We start from the raw sequence: 13,907 nt of genomic DNA, 5'->3' as shown, positions 1-13,907 counted from the left end.
TGCTTGATGGAAATTGTACTTCGAGGCAGTTCCTGCAAGGTCGAGTGCGACTAAATGAGCATAATAAATATCAAAAGGCACACAAAGCATATGACATAATCAACTTTTCCTCGTTTGGACGTGCAAGCTTTATATTCTACTATAAGAAATTATGTATTTAGAAAAAGTTCTGAAAACTTTCGATGGATTAAAGCAGATTTGGCACACTTTTCTGTAAAAGTACTTTTGAGAAGGAAGTAAAGCTTTTAAAAGCAACAATTATCAAAACACGTTCGTTCGTTGATTCGGTTTCTTTTGACATAATCATTCTTTTTAAAAGAAATAAACGAAAAACAAATAAATGTGTGCCTCTCAAAATTACTAAAAAAGGAAATATTCGAAAAGTGACCTTTAGCATTGGTGACCTCCAACTTGTGTATGTTAAAAGGCTCATGACTAAGGAAAAAAACTGTTGCTTTACCCTTAAACCATAATTCGGGAGAAAACCTATTCTGAAAGATTTGAACTTTGAGAAATTTTGTATGGCAAAATTGTAGAATAGGAAAATAAATCAAAAATGTATAGAGGAAGCAAAGAATGAAGTGATGAAAGAATAGTGTTTAATTTCTTCTCTTGTAAAAATGCTATCCCATTCTTGTAAGCTTTCCTCTTCTTCATAATACATACACTCAAAACTCTTTTCGATTCTTCAACGTATCGTCTGTTTTGCTTCCTCTTGGCCTTTATCGGTATTTTTTTTTTTCACAATTTTAATTTCATACTATCTAATATTTCATGTTACATGATTTATAAGTAATAGAACACAATCATGTTTATAACTTATGTCGCTCTTGTTATAATTGATCCTGTTTTCCATTCTCATTTTGAAATATCTAACATAATGCAGCTGAGCTGTTTTGGGACCTGGAAGTTATTTTCGCAAAGTTTTCATATGAATATGTAAGTTCATACAACTACTATATTACTCTGATAAATGTGAGATCATTTTGCAAAAGGGAAAAAACTAATTGCAAATGTTTACACCAAACGAATGGATATATGATAAGCGTCTTGCATAAAGCCATATGCATTCTCTATATTGCTTGGTTAAGTGTGGAAACCTGGGGTGTTGGAAAGTATATTCCAATCATACGCGTTTGTTGCAGCATGCCTTGCCTGGTGATATTAAAGAATGAGAAGATTTTACTTCGTATAGGATGAACATCCATGTTGAGTCTGCACCAAGGAAGATGGAAGAATGTAGGATTTGCCATGATGGTGATGATGATTCTAACATGGAGGTACCCTGTTCTTGCCGCGGAACCCTCAAGGTTTGTTGTGCTGACTATTTCCTCATTTATATTAGATAGAGATGTCTGATTTGTTTCATATCTGAAAAAATATATGCTTACTGTTCTCACTTTAGGTGTTAACCATTCTAAAGGCAGGACATATGGATGATACGAAGTGTTATATTTGAAATTTGTTACCATGAGTTTCCATTTTTAGAAATCTTTAACTAGTTATTAGGACCAGCTCTTAGTAATTGTGTTCTCTACTAGAGCTTTGTAACGAAGCACATTTTGGATTCCTATCAGTCTAGTTGCTGCTTTCCTTTTAGACTATTGCTGTCAAGTAAAAAATTGAAATTTGTGCTGACAGAAGCTGTTTCTTGCATCCTTATATGCATAATCATTTAGTAGTGATTTGTTCTTAATGAAGTTTTTGTAAATGCAGTATGCACATCGCAAATGTGTACAGAGGTGGTGCAATGAGAAGGGGGACATCATCTGTGAAATTTGCCGCCAGGTTCAATTGTGATTGCACAGTTTCTTGTGCTGTGTTCATTTTTTTAAGCCAGGACCTATAAATTTTGCTATTGTATACTCTGTATATGCTGCTGAAAGTTGGTTAAACAATTAACCATGTTTCTCTTTAATGTGAGATTGCAGAATTTTATGCCAGACTACACAGCACCAGCTCCTCTATTTGGCAGATTCACAATGAACACAGTGTAATTTTACCATCTGAAATTTTGCTGGTTATTTTCTTCACAAAACTGTTCTTTACAATTCCAAATAATAATTACATCTGCTGTGCTTGGTTTGTCTTTGCTATCACAGAGGAAACTGGGATATTTCCATGGGTGGGGTTGATTATCATCATTTTGCTGCATTGGTTTCTACAGATGACAATTTTGTTGATTATGAGTCAGATGAGTATACAACATTTTATCCAAGAAGTTTGATATGGTGTCGTATTGTTGCCATAACTGTAAGTTCCCTCTGCATGAATCGTTCTTCGTACATAGAACTTGTGAATAGAGCTAGAGGTACAATCTTCACATTCGATTCTTCCCCTGTCCGTGCAGTTTGTGCTTCTTCTGATGTTGCGTACAATGCTGCCAATAATCTTTGGTGTTACTGGAGATAACTCGGTAACATTGGTCATGGTTAGTGGCACAGTTAAATTTCTTTGGAAAGAGAAACTTCTGCACTTTTCGTCGGAGTTGTTTATACATTCATGTTTATAGTTATCAGTGTTGAAAGCTATTGGAATGGTACTGGCAATCTACGTTTTGGTGAAAGCTTTTATTGCTGTGCGACATTGGAGGCATCAGCAGGTGGGTAAAGCATCAAAAACTCCAGTATACCAATGAAATATTGATACGAAATGCAAGTTACAAAGACCTGAATCAAATATTATTTACGATCTGTTGTTCTCTCTATGTTTGTTTTAGGATCCTCATCACTCAGAGATAGCCTCATCAGATGAAGAAAATGAACTTCCATTACAACAGCGTCAGCACTTCCAAATTGCTCCATCAAACGATGAGAATGAACTACCACAACAGCCGCCTCAGCCACATTTTATACATGTCCAATGAACCCCTGGCTTGAAAAAAGACATCTGAACAACCGCGAAAGTTTCACACTGCGACTTTTATGGCTCTATTATGGAGTATTCTCAGACAAATAAAGCAAAGCTGCAACAAAAGATCAAATGACCTCCTTTTGAGACATTTCTAGCTTTGCTTTTATGATTTGTACTCCATCCTACAATACAACGGTTTCACTATAACAATACAAAACTAAAATTTACTATCGATCCATATTGTATGAAGAGCCAAGATATTCTATTGCTAATATCAGGCAGAACTGATCTCATGAATTGAAATCCTTAGGTTTCAAACAGTAAGACACGGAGTAATTTGTGATTATGCTCTGTATATACAACTCATGTATAAAACACCAACGATCTTCATCATCTCCACTTCCAAGCCACACGCCTTTACCCAAAAAGAACCAAGTTGAAAAGGATAATGTGGCTTTAAAGGCTTGAACATGACAGAATCGCCATCTTACTTTTCTGAAGCCCTCGTTGAAAAAAAAAATAACACCACAACAATAATTTGCTTATTCAAAAAACTTCCTATTGACCTGCATACTCAAAATAATTAACGCACAAAAATAATATATAGCTTAGATTTTTTATTCCCATAGAATTCTTATTCAACATAAACCATCAAAAAGAAGACAGACACGGATTGCAGGACAAAAGTACCAAGCAATATAGAAGTACAGACACAAGTAAAACCACAAATAAAGAAGAAAACATGAAATACCGAACTCGTAAATAGACTCTTATCACATAAGAACATGCCTAAATAATGAAAGAACATAAGCCTGCATAGAAAAGTTTAAATAAGGAAGGACAGTTGTGATATCAGTCTTCCTCGGACTCGGACTCGGCGCTCTGCAACCAGTCAATGAAAGGTTTAACATTCTTCCAAATTTTCGAGTCCTTTTTAACCCCAACAACACCCTCTTGATACCACTGCACTATAAATTCCTCCTCCAATACATCCGCATCATACAAAGCTTTCAAAACGAGTGCTACTTCTTTCACAGCTGCCGGGTTAGATTTCCCACAGAATTCCTCCAGTGCTCTCAGCAAACACAGCTGTGACCCATCCTCTTGACCAACAGCAGCAAGAAGATAACCTTTCTTCTTAATAAGCTCCTTGGCGAACGCTTTCTCCACACCATCCAAGAGTGCCTCGTAGACAGCAGTAACCATGTCCTGAGGAGATCCAGAAAGTGAATCCAAGAAAGATCGAAATTGGCTGGCCGTAACACCCTTCTTTAGATGTACTTTGACCTCCCCAACAAGCGTCTCAAATGTTCTCTCTCCATTCTCAGCTTTGGGATCATTGTCAGATGGTGCAGAAATGACCTTGGTACTTTGATGCGCTTGAGTAGTAGCTGCCTTGGGCTTCTTCTCTGTCTCATTTGTGGAGAGCATAACCATTTCAGCTGTCACAGCACTCAACTGTTCCTGTATGCGCTGTTGCGCAGCTTCCATTGATGTATCAGTTTGCCATTGAACTTCATCATCTTCTTCTTCCTCCTCTTCCTTGACATTCACATGCCTTTTGGGTGGGGATGCATGATCCTCGTCAGAGCCACTGGCTTTCTTTTTCAAGGTAGGTTTTGCACTGGCTTCCTTGGAAGAAACCTTTTTCTTTGTCTTCAGCTTCTTCAGCTCTTCATCAGCAGCTTCACCTTCCTTTAGACGCTCCTTTTCAGCTCTTCTCATTGCTTTCTTGTCTTTGGCACCCTTCTTAGACTCAGGTGGGTTTTTAAGAATAAAGGTTGTCAGCTTGTCTCTCATGTCTACATCAGAAATAAAACCACATGCAGCACACTTCAATTGGATCATCTGAGTTTTAGTGATAAGGATTTCAGTTTCAGGGTTTCCACACCCATAGCACTGAACATATTTCTTGATGAAAATCTCAAGAAGACCAGCAAGCTTAGCAGTATCATGAGCTCCATTGACAAGGGAAGTCCCAGTTTTTTCATCAAACTTCGACTGAGCTCCAAGCTCACACCCAAAATGTTTTGTGGTATAAGATGCTGGCCTTGCTAGAGCTTTGGCAATGTCAACCATGTTGACCACGTTTGTCTTGATGCCATTCCCACGCCCCTCTATCTTGGTAATCATCCTGGGCATCTTATACCTGTAGAAGGCATCATCACTGTTGCCGGCTCCAATATTCTGCAAAGCCATTTTTGATTCAGTGAAAATTCCTAAATAAAGTGTTAGGGATTTCCAGATGTTCCTTTGGCCCAAAATTTGTTGAGAGAAAGTTGTGTCTGGGTGCAACCACTAAGCTCTAAGTGTCCTTCCTGAAATAAGTCAAGATGCATACAGTCAACCCTATCAGAAATATGATGACACCTTTTTCTTGACGTTGGGCAATATTCTCCAAGCAATCCAACGGATCCCAAATAGAGAGTGGCTTGTTTGGACATAAAAGAAGCTTCAACTTGAGAAACTACAACTTGAAACCCACACAGGTAAGATGCCCACAACCTTCAGAAAGAAAAGCCACATCAAAAGATACAAAGTAAGCTCCTGTTACCTTCTCAATAAAAAATGAGTAAGTTGTAAATGAATATTTTTTTAAACCTGTTACCAAATATAAGCAATGTAAAAATAGAAAAAAGGGAAAACTGATAAATAATAACAGGTTGCAGATTTTGCTTCCACCTTAGAGGAGACTATCAACCCAATTGTTTCAGTTGTATAGCTGAAGCAAGTAGTTGTAAATTTAATGAAAAAGATATGTATATAGATAAATAGAATGCTATAGGTACTGTTGTCATTACTTGGGCATATTTATGCGCTAAAGCATAACATTACTTCGGCAATGAGTTTCTGAATTGTAAACTACAGTAACACTCGTTTTAAAAGACATATAGTTGTAAAATTATAGAACTCAAACGACAGACCCCTCATAAATCGCATATCTGTATTTCTGAATTGCAAAGTAAAGTAACAGTTGCTAGCAAAAAAAAAAAAAAAACCATTAGAGATATCCTACTCACTAATGGCCTACTCTTAAACGAACCAGCCATTGTTAATATAACCTACTAATCGCATTACTTAGCTTAGTAAATTAGGGTAAACATCATTCAACCATCTAAAATTTCACAAATTAATATTAAAACACCTACCAATTTCTATTTCTAGATACTCATAACCAGCTCATATAAATCAGAGAAACACAGAACAGAACCATCGATTATGGTTATACATATAAATTTGGTTCTAATTAGTCAGCCATTGACATTATACACAGAGAAAAGAAAACAAGACAAGTATAAACACATTGATAAATCATAAATTAAAAACACGAAAGCGGCATTGAATCAACAGTTCAAAAGTAGAGAAGAAATAGAAATCTTACCGATTGATTGAAGAAAATGGAGGAACTGGTAAAGGAAGATTTAGGGTTAATAAAATATATAAAGGTGAATGAATAGATGAGGCGGCGTATAGATTTCTTAATATATAGGGTTTGAAGGAATTGAAGAGAAGAGTAAAACCAATCCAGATACTTCTCCGACCCTCTAAGAAATTTCAAATTCTATTTCCTGATTTTTGTTTCTAATTTTCATCTAAACCTCTGAAATAAATCCACGTGTTTTCATCTTGGCCGTTTTTGATGTCTGTGTCACATATGATTCGGCCACGTGTCATATGAAAATCTGCTCGACAGTTTCACGTTTTTTCCGTCAAAAAATTTACAAATAGTTTTGTTTAATGGAACGACATGTGGCAGATAAAATAGGTCGGACTTGAGCAAGCATAAGGGTTCGGTATTGGTACAAAAATATCTGAGACCGATGTTAGGGTGTGGAGTCTAACTAGCTCAAGAAATAAATGACATCGAGTATAAGAAGTTGTTTTAAACAAGTTTGTCTTATGTGAGATCTCGAAATTTTCACTGACCATTATAAGATGGAGCCAAATGCACGATCAAGGGATCATACGGGTGAGATTTACGGAAATAAAATTCTAGGGTTTAGATATTAAAAAATCCTATTATTATTTCTGAACACATTGCATAGTCACTATTTTATAATTTATAACAACAAAAGGCTTTTGTTTTATATTGTTTTAGGGTTCTTTCGCCAAGTTTGATATCGGTACGAAAATATCTGAGATCGATATTAGCGTGTTAAGATTGTCTAATTTTGGAGACCTAATTCCAAGTACGAAGAAGTTGTTGGATCACATGAATCCTTAAACAAGCTCGTTGTCGTGTGAGATTTTTATCGACATTATAAGATGAAGATAAATGCACCATCGAGAGATCACATGGGGTGAGATTTATGAAAATAGAACTCTAAGGGTTTAGATATAAATAATTTTATTATTATTCTTTGTACTCATCGTAATACTCACTATTGTACCATTACAATAACAAAAATTCTTTGTATTCAGAACTTTTGATTTATATTGCTCTAGAGTTTTGAGTTCTCTTTTAAGATGACACAAAATTCATACTCAAAATTACCTTGTTATAATTATTATTGATCTAATAATTGTTTGTCATCTGTTATTGCAATTTTATTTTTATTTTTTAGTATATATAGATTGTTAGGTTTAATTTATGTGAGTTTAGATCATACTAACAAATTCAACTATACTTTTTAAGGATAAATAAATTTAAACTTCAGAGTAAATTTAGATATTGATATTTCAAACTTTTTACCATAAAAGCACATAAAGTTATTAATTTACTTCCTCCTTTAAAGGAAAATGGTGAATTTCAAAAATTTAATGATTAATATCTAACTAGGTAACTCAGCCGCGCTACGCGCGATTATCAAATATATTTATTTATGATGTACACTATATTTATTATTAAAAATTAAAGATCTGCAAATACTAATGACCTATCGAGCTTGGAGGCCATAACATCGTCTCCATTCTTAATCCATGAGCCTTGTCCATCATGTAGACATAATAAATCAATATAAGAGTGTCAAGTTTGTCTTATTAGCACATATAAGGTAATTTTTTATTTTTAACTACTTGAAAATAAAATAAAAATTAAAATTTTAAATATAATACCTCTAATTTCATCGGGATGTTTCACAAATAATCAATCAAATTTATTATTTATTTTTTCTAATTATATATATAAATCATACATAATTATATACATATTGTACATATACATACCGTTTTAAGTTTAAGCGGTTAATTGACCAACTATCTACATTACTTCGATTCATTGAGATATTTGCTCTATTAAAACTAAACATTGTTTTTAGTAAGTTGTACCCTGTTCGTACTTAGATATTTTGGGTTTTATCTCATTGTCTTGTGAAAGAAAGTTCAACTACACCTTATTATATGATTTTAACTTACTAAAAAAACATTATTAGAAGGAAAATATGTACTAACATTTTTGCGTTATTTTGGACTAAATTTATTGACGAACTCGTACAAAATAAATACAAGACAAACTTCCACTTAAATATAGATATATAATAGCCGGAGGAAATAAAACATATTGATTAAGTAAAATATTGAATTCATCTAAGACTGTTTGTTAAAAATAAAACTCGAGAATTTCTGTATAGTAAATTATCCTATTATAATAGTAATAAAATAAGTTTATCCTTGCTTAAATAATTTTCATTCAGTTCATACACTTTTATTGAGGAATAAATCTTGACCCAAACATAAGACACGGGAGTTTGAATTTAACCAAACAATTTTTAAACACTAAAACCAATCATTCATATGCAAAAAGAATGAAAATAATAAAATTAATCAATTTCAATACAACAAGAACATCCATATTCAATGTTTTTAGATAATTTAGCACATCTTAATAAATATATTCATAGAAAAATCTGCTTACATAAAATAATGGCAAAAAAATAATAAAAATCAAGGAGAATAAAAAAGGCAGAATAAACATTAATGAGCATGAAGACTTTTAAAAAAGTTGATTCCTTGCATGTAACAAAATCCAGCAAGTGATATTTTGTTGATTAGTGAACTCGTGAAGATACTCAGATAACGAACGCAAGAACTCAAAATCTACCCATTATCAAATTGACAACATAAATGATTATCAAGATTTTTGGTTAGTAAAATTTAGATACGAAGAAGAGAAAAGATGAAGAAACAAAAGTTTTCAATATGATAATTTATAGGTATTATTGGTAACTGATATGAAGTTGAAGAGACAAAATAATATTTTAAAAATTAATGTGCCCATAAACTTTAACTTATGATTACAGTTACTAATTTCTAAAGTTAATAAGCTTTATTATTTCGTTTCTTCAAATTAATGTGTCTTTATAGGTACATAATAGAGGTGTTTCAGCACATTGGGCTTTATTATTAATTGACTATGTTTAATGTTTTGTAAATATTTTAAATGAAATTAAGTCTTTTAAAATTAGAAAAGAAAGTAAAAAAAATCACAAAAAAATAATATATATATATATATATATATATATATAGAGAGAGAGAGAGAGAGAGAGAAAATGAAAAATACAAATAAAGAAGATAACAAAAATACCTTATATTATATAGATATATAAATTTCTTGAATTGAATAAATTAATAAAAATAAGTGAAAAAGAACAAAGAAAGGAAAAATACTAAAGTAGTGATTTATTAAGGAAATGTTATAAACATCATTAATAATGAGATTTAAGGGAAAATAATACAAAAATATTTTAAAAAATACCTTTTTATATTATATCTTGAATTGAATAAAAAAAAATTAAAAAAAAAAGAATAAAGAAAGAGAAAAAAAAGTGATTTAAGGAAATGATATAAATATCATTAATGGTGAGATTTGGGGAAGAAAATAGTCAAAGCAGAAATTAAGCAATATTATAGGATAAGAGAATAATAGCATCAATGATAAAATAAATTAAATATGACTATTGATGAAGAAAGATTCAAATATCACTATCTTTAATATTTAGATGATTTTTTTTGTATTTTAAAATTTTAAAAATGGAAAAAAAAAAACCATAAAAAAGATAAGTAAGATTGAATCTCATAGAGAGTGTCACGTCACCGTTTTCTCATTCAACATTATTATTATATATAGATTCCCAAAATTAGCTTGGAAGTCAGTTTGTTACTAAGTAAAGGTTTAATAATTTAATTTTAACCTGCATATTAGAATTGGCATATAATTTAAAGTAGTATTAAATCAAGGTAGTTTATTGTTATGAACATGCTTAACCTTCACACACAAAATTATTGAACCCCCAAATAGTTGTAATATAATATCCAGATGGAGCGGGGAATCTAATTATTTGTAATGGGAATATTCGAAAAAAAATATTTGAAATATACAAATTATATTATTCTCAAATAATAGTGATGACATTTTGAACAAAGTACGTCAAAGATTATAATAATCGCGATTTCAAAATTTATTTGATGCCTACCTACTGTTGCATTTTGAAACCACGATGAAATAGTGTTCTTTTCGATCTTTTCCCTTTATGTTTGTTTTGGGATACTCATCACCCAAAGATTGTCTCATCAGATGAAGAAAATGAGCTAGCATTACAATAGCGTCAGCACTTTCACCACAATAAGATTTTGTTTATTCAAGAAAGTTGCTATTGATCTGAATTATTTGGAGTTTAAATGCATATTTATTCACAGACTGAATAGGCATTTAAACTCCAAATAATTCAAGAAAGTTACTATATTCAGATCAACAACAACTTTCACCACAATAGAGCCAGCACTTTCACCACAATAATATTTTGTTTAAATGCATATTCAGTCTGAATAAATTTCTTTGATGCCTACTGTTTATTCAGACTGAATATGCATTTAAACTCCAAAATAATTCACCCACAACAAGAATAAATAGCTCAAGACTTCCCAAAGAATTCATATTCGCCTTAAAACATCAAATAGAAGACAGACACACAACACACGACAGAAATATAAAAGTACAGACCCAAAAATAAAGGAAAACATGAATTCCGAACTAGTAAATAGTCACTCGCTAAGCAGGAACCTGCCTAAATGATGATAGAAGGTAAACCTTCAGAGAACAATCTAAACAAGGAACGACAGTTGTGATCTCAGTCCTCCTCGGACTCGGACTCAGCACTCTGCAGCCAGTCAATGAAAGGTTTGACATTCTTCCAAATTTTAGAGTCCTTTTTAACCCCAGCAACACCCTCTTGATACCACTGCACTATAAATTCCTCCTCCAACACATCAGCATCATACAAAGCTTTCAAAACAAGTGCTACTTCCTTCACAGCTGCCGGGTTAGATTTCCCACAGAATTCTTCCAGTGCTCTGAGCAAACGTAGCTGTGACCCATCCTCTTGACCAACAGCAGCAAGAAGATAACCTTTCTTCTTAATAAGCTCCTTGGTGAATGCTTTCTCCACACCATCCAAGAGCGCCTCGTAGACAGCAGAAACTATGTCCTGAGGGGATCCTGAGAGTGAACCCAAGAAAGAACGAAATTGGCTGGCTGTAACTCCCTTCTTTAGATGTACTTTCACCTCCTCAACAAGAGTCTCAAATGTTTGCGCTCCATTCTCAGGTTTAGGATCATCCTCAGAGGGTGCAGAAACAACCTTGGAACTTTGGCAAGCTTGAGTAGTAGCTGCCTTGGGCTTCTTTTCTGTCTCATTTGTGGAGAGCATAACCATTTCAGCTGTCACAGCACTCAACTGTTCCTGTATGCGCTGTTGCGCAGCTGCCATTGATGTATCAGTTTGCCATTGAACATCATCATCATCTTCTTCTTCCTCCTCTTCCCTGACATTCACATGCCTTTTGGGTGGGGATGCATGATCCTCGTCAGAGCCACTGGCTTTCTTTTTCAAGGTAGGTTTTGCGCTGGCTTCCTTGGAAGAAACCTTTTTCTTTGTCTTCAGCTTCTTCAGCTCTTCATCAGCAGCTTCACCTTCCTTTAGACGCTCCTTTTCAGCTCTTCTCATTGCTTTCTTGTCTTTGGCTCCCTTCTTAGACTCAGGTGGGTTTTTAAGAATAAAGGTTGTCAGTTTGTCTCTCATGTCTACATCAGAAATAAAACCACATGCAGCACACTTCAGTTGGATCATCTGAGTTTTAGTGATAAGGATTTCAGTTTCAGGGTTTCCACACCCATAGCACTGAACATATTTCTTGATGAAAATCTCAAGAAGACCAGCAAGCTTGGCAGTATCATGAGAACCATTGACAAGGGAAGTCCCAGTTTTTTCATCAAACTTCGACTGAGCTCCAAGCTCACACCCAAAATGCTTTGTGGTATAAGATGCTGGCCTTGCTAGAGCTTTGGCAATGTCAACCATGTTGACCACGTTTGTCTTGATGCCATTCCCACGCCCCTCTATTTTGGTAATCATCCTGGGCATCTTATACCTGTAGAAGGCATCATCACTGTTGCCGGCTCCAATATTCTGCAAAGCCATNTCTTGATGAAAATCTCAAGAAGACCAGCAAGCTTGGCAGTATCATGAGAACCATTGACAAGGGAAGTCCCAGTTTTTTCATCAAACTTCGACTGAGCTCCAAGCTCACACCCAAAATGCTTTGTGGTATAAGATGCTGGCCTTGCTAGAGCTTTGGCAATGTCAACCATGTTGACCACGTTTGTCTTGATGCCATTCCCACGCCCCTCTATTTTGGTAATCATCCTGGGCATCTTATACCTGTAGAAGGCATCATCACTGTTGCCGGCTCCAATATTCTGCAAAGCCATATTTGATTCAGTGAAATTTCCTAAATAAAGTGTTAGGGGTTTCCAGATGATCCCTCGGCCCAAAATTTGTTGAGAGAAGGCTGTGTCTGGGTGCAACTACTAAGTTCTATGTGTCCTTCCTGAAATAAGTCAAGATGCATACAGTCAACCCTATCAGAAATATGACTACACTTTTTTCTTGACGTTGGACAATATTCTCCAAGCAATCCAACGTATCCCAAACAGATGGTGGCTTGTTCGGACATAAAAGAAGCTTCAACTTGAGAAACTAAAACTTGAAACCCACGCAGATAAGATGCCCACAACCTTCATAAAGAAAAACCACATCAGAAGATAAAAAGTAAGCTCCTGTTACCTTCTCAATAAAAGAGTAAGTGGTAAAAGAAAAATAAAAACCTGTTACTAAATATAATCAATGTAAAAACATATAAAGGGAAAAATGATAAATAATAACAGGTTGCAGATTTAGCTTCCACCATAGATAGAAAGGAGATTTTTAACCCAATTGTTTCAGTTGTATAGCTAAAGCAAGTAGCTTTAAATTTAAGGAAAACCATATGTCCCAGAAAAATTATGTATATGAATAAATAGAACTCTACAGGTACTGTTCTTATTACTTGGGCATATTTACCCGGTAAAGCATATCATTAGTTGGGCAATTTACTCATTGTGTATCTGAGCTTCTGAATTGTATACTACAGTCCACTTGTTCTAAAATTATAAATCTCAAAAAGTTTGAATAGCAAACTACTGTAACACTTGCTAAAAGAGAAACCTATTAGTATTGTAAAAAAATTGACTCAAGAGATATGTTGCTCACTAATGGCCTAGTCTTTAATATAGAATTTATCAGAGTTCTTCAACACATATAGCCAACTAATTGCAATAGCTTTAATAAATTAGGGTTCCATGCTCCGACCATCTAAAATTTCACAAATCATGCATCAATCATCAAAAATAAAGATACGTATCAATTGCTAGATACTCATAACTAGCTCATATAAATCAGAGAGAGACGGAACAGAAGCATCGATAATGGTTATACATATAAATTTGGTACAATTTACTCCGCCATTGACATTATACCAAAACTAGACAAGTATAAACACATTGATAAATCATAAATTACAAACAGGAAAGCGGCATTGAATCAACAGTTCCGATTGATCAAAGTAGAGAAAAAATAGCAGTAAATAGAAATCTTACCGATTGAATGAGGAATTGGTGAAGGAAGATTTAGGGTTAAAATATATAAAGGTGAATAAATGGGGCGGCGTATCTATTTCTTAATATATAGGGTTTGATTGAAGTAATTGGAGAGAAGACTACTCTAGAAGAAATTTCAAAT

General features: G+C 34.0%; 3 protein-coding genes across 4 annotated transcripts; 1 reads left to right on the top strand and 2 right to left on the bottom strand.

Annotated features, from left to right (window-relative positions):
- The first annotated feature begins 891 nt into the window (after nt 1-891).
- Nucleotides 892-3,075, top strand: LOC125847593 (uncharacterized). Its single transcript, XM_049527232.1, has 8 exons — nt 892-939; nt 1,196-1,310; nt 1,717-1,788; nt 1,932-1,993; nt 2,103-2,253; nt 2,351-2,431; nt 2,513-2,602; nt 2,720-3,075. Exons 1-8 carry the CDS (start codon nt 932-934, stop codon nt 2,864-2,866), a joined length of 726 nt encoding a protein of 241 aa, XP_049383189.1. The 5' UTR covers nt 892-931; the 3' UTR covers nt 2,867-3,075.
- A 375-nt stretch (nt 3,076-3,450) lies between these two features.
- LOC125847581 (eukaryotic translation initiation factor 5-like) lies at nt 3,451-13,907 on the bottom strand. 2 transcript variants are annotated; one of them, XM_049527206.1, is made up of 3 exons: nt 13,766-13,907; nt 12,510-12,865; nt 3,451-5,002 (listed from the first exon to the last, which is right to left on the bottom strand). In XM_049527206.1, the coding sequence occupies exons 2-3, from the start codon at nt 12,557-12,559 to the stop codon at nt 3,706-3,708; spliced, it is 1,347 nt and encodes a 448-aa protein (XP_049383163.1). In that variant the 5' UTR covers nt 12,560-12,865; nt 13,766-13,907; the 3' UTR covers nt 3,451-3,705. The 2 variants fall into 2 exon arrangements, with proteins under 2 accessions (XP_049383163.1, XP_049383162.1); XM_049527205.1 differs by having other exon boundaries at nt 3,451-5,223; nt 12,731-12,865.
- Nucleotides 10,711-12,269, bottom strand: LOC125847580 (eukaryotic translation initiation factor 5-like). Its single transcript, XM_049527203.1, has one exon. The coding sequence runs from the start codon at nt 12,267-12,269 to the stop codon at nt 10,920-10,922; it is 1,350 nt and encodes a 449-aa protein (XP_049383160.1). The 3' UTR covers nt 10,711-10,919.

This window comes from Solanum stenotomum, chromosome 12 (assembly GCF_019186545.1).
Source record: "Solanum stenotomum isolate F172 chromosome 12, ASM1918654v1, whole genome shotgun sequence".
Classification (NCBI taxonomy): Eukaryota; Viridiplantae; Streptophyta; class Magnoliopsida; order Solanales; family Solanaceae; genus Solanum; species Solanum stenotomum.
The sequence above is the reverse complement of the archived record's forward strand: the minus strand, read 5'-3'. Positions and strand labels throughout refer to the sequence as shown.

Bases quoted from the DNA above. Each gene is read 5' to 3' on its own strand.
- LOC125847593 (XM_049527232.1), top strand. The intron at 1,789-1,931 runs GTTCAATTGTGA...GTGAGATTGCAG, and splicing joins TCTGTGAAATTTGCCGCCAG to AATTTTATGCCAGACTACAC. The intron at 2,603-2,719 runs GTGGGTAAAGCA...TGTTTGTTTTAG, and splicing joins GACATTGGAGGCATCAGCAG to GATCCTCATCACTCAGAGAT.
- LOC125847580 (XM_049527203.1), bottom strand. From the start codon at position 12,269: ATGGCTTTGCAGAATATTGGAGCCGGCAACAGTGATGATGCCTTCTAC.
- LOC125847581 (XM_049527206.1), bottom strand. From the start codon at position 12,559: ATGGCTTTGCAGAATATTGGAGCCGGCAACAGTGATGATGCCTTCTAC. The intron at 5,003-12,509 runs GTATAAGATGCC...TGCCTTCTACAG, and splicing joins AGTGATGATGCCTTCTACAG to GTATAAGATGCCCAGGATGA.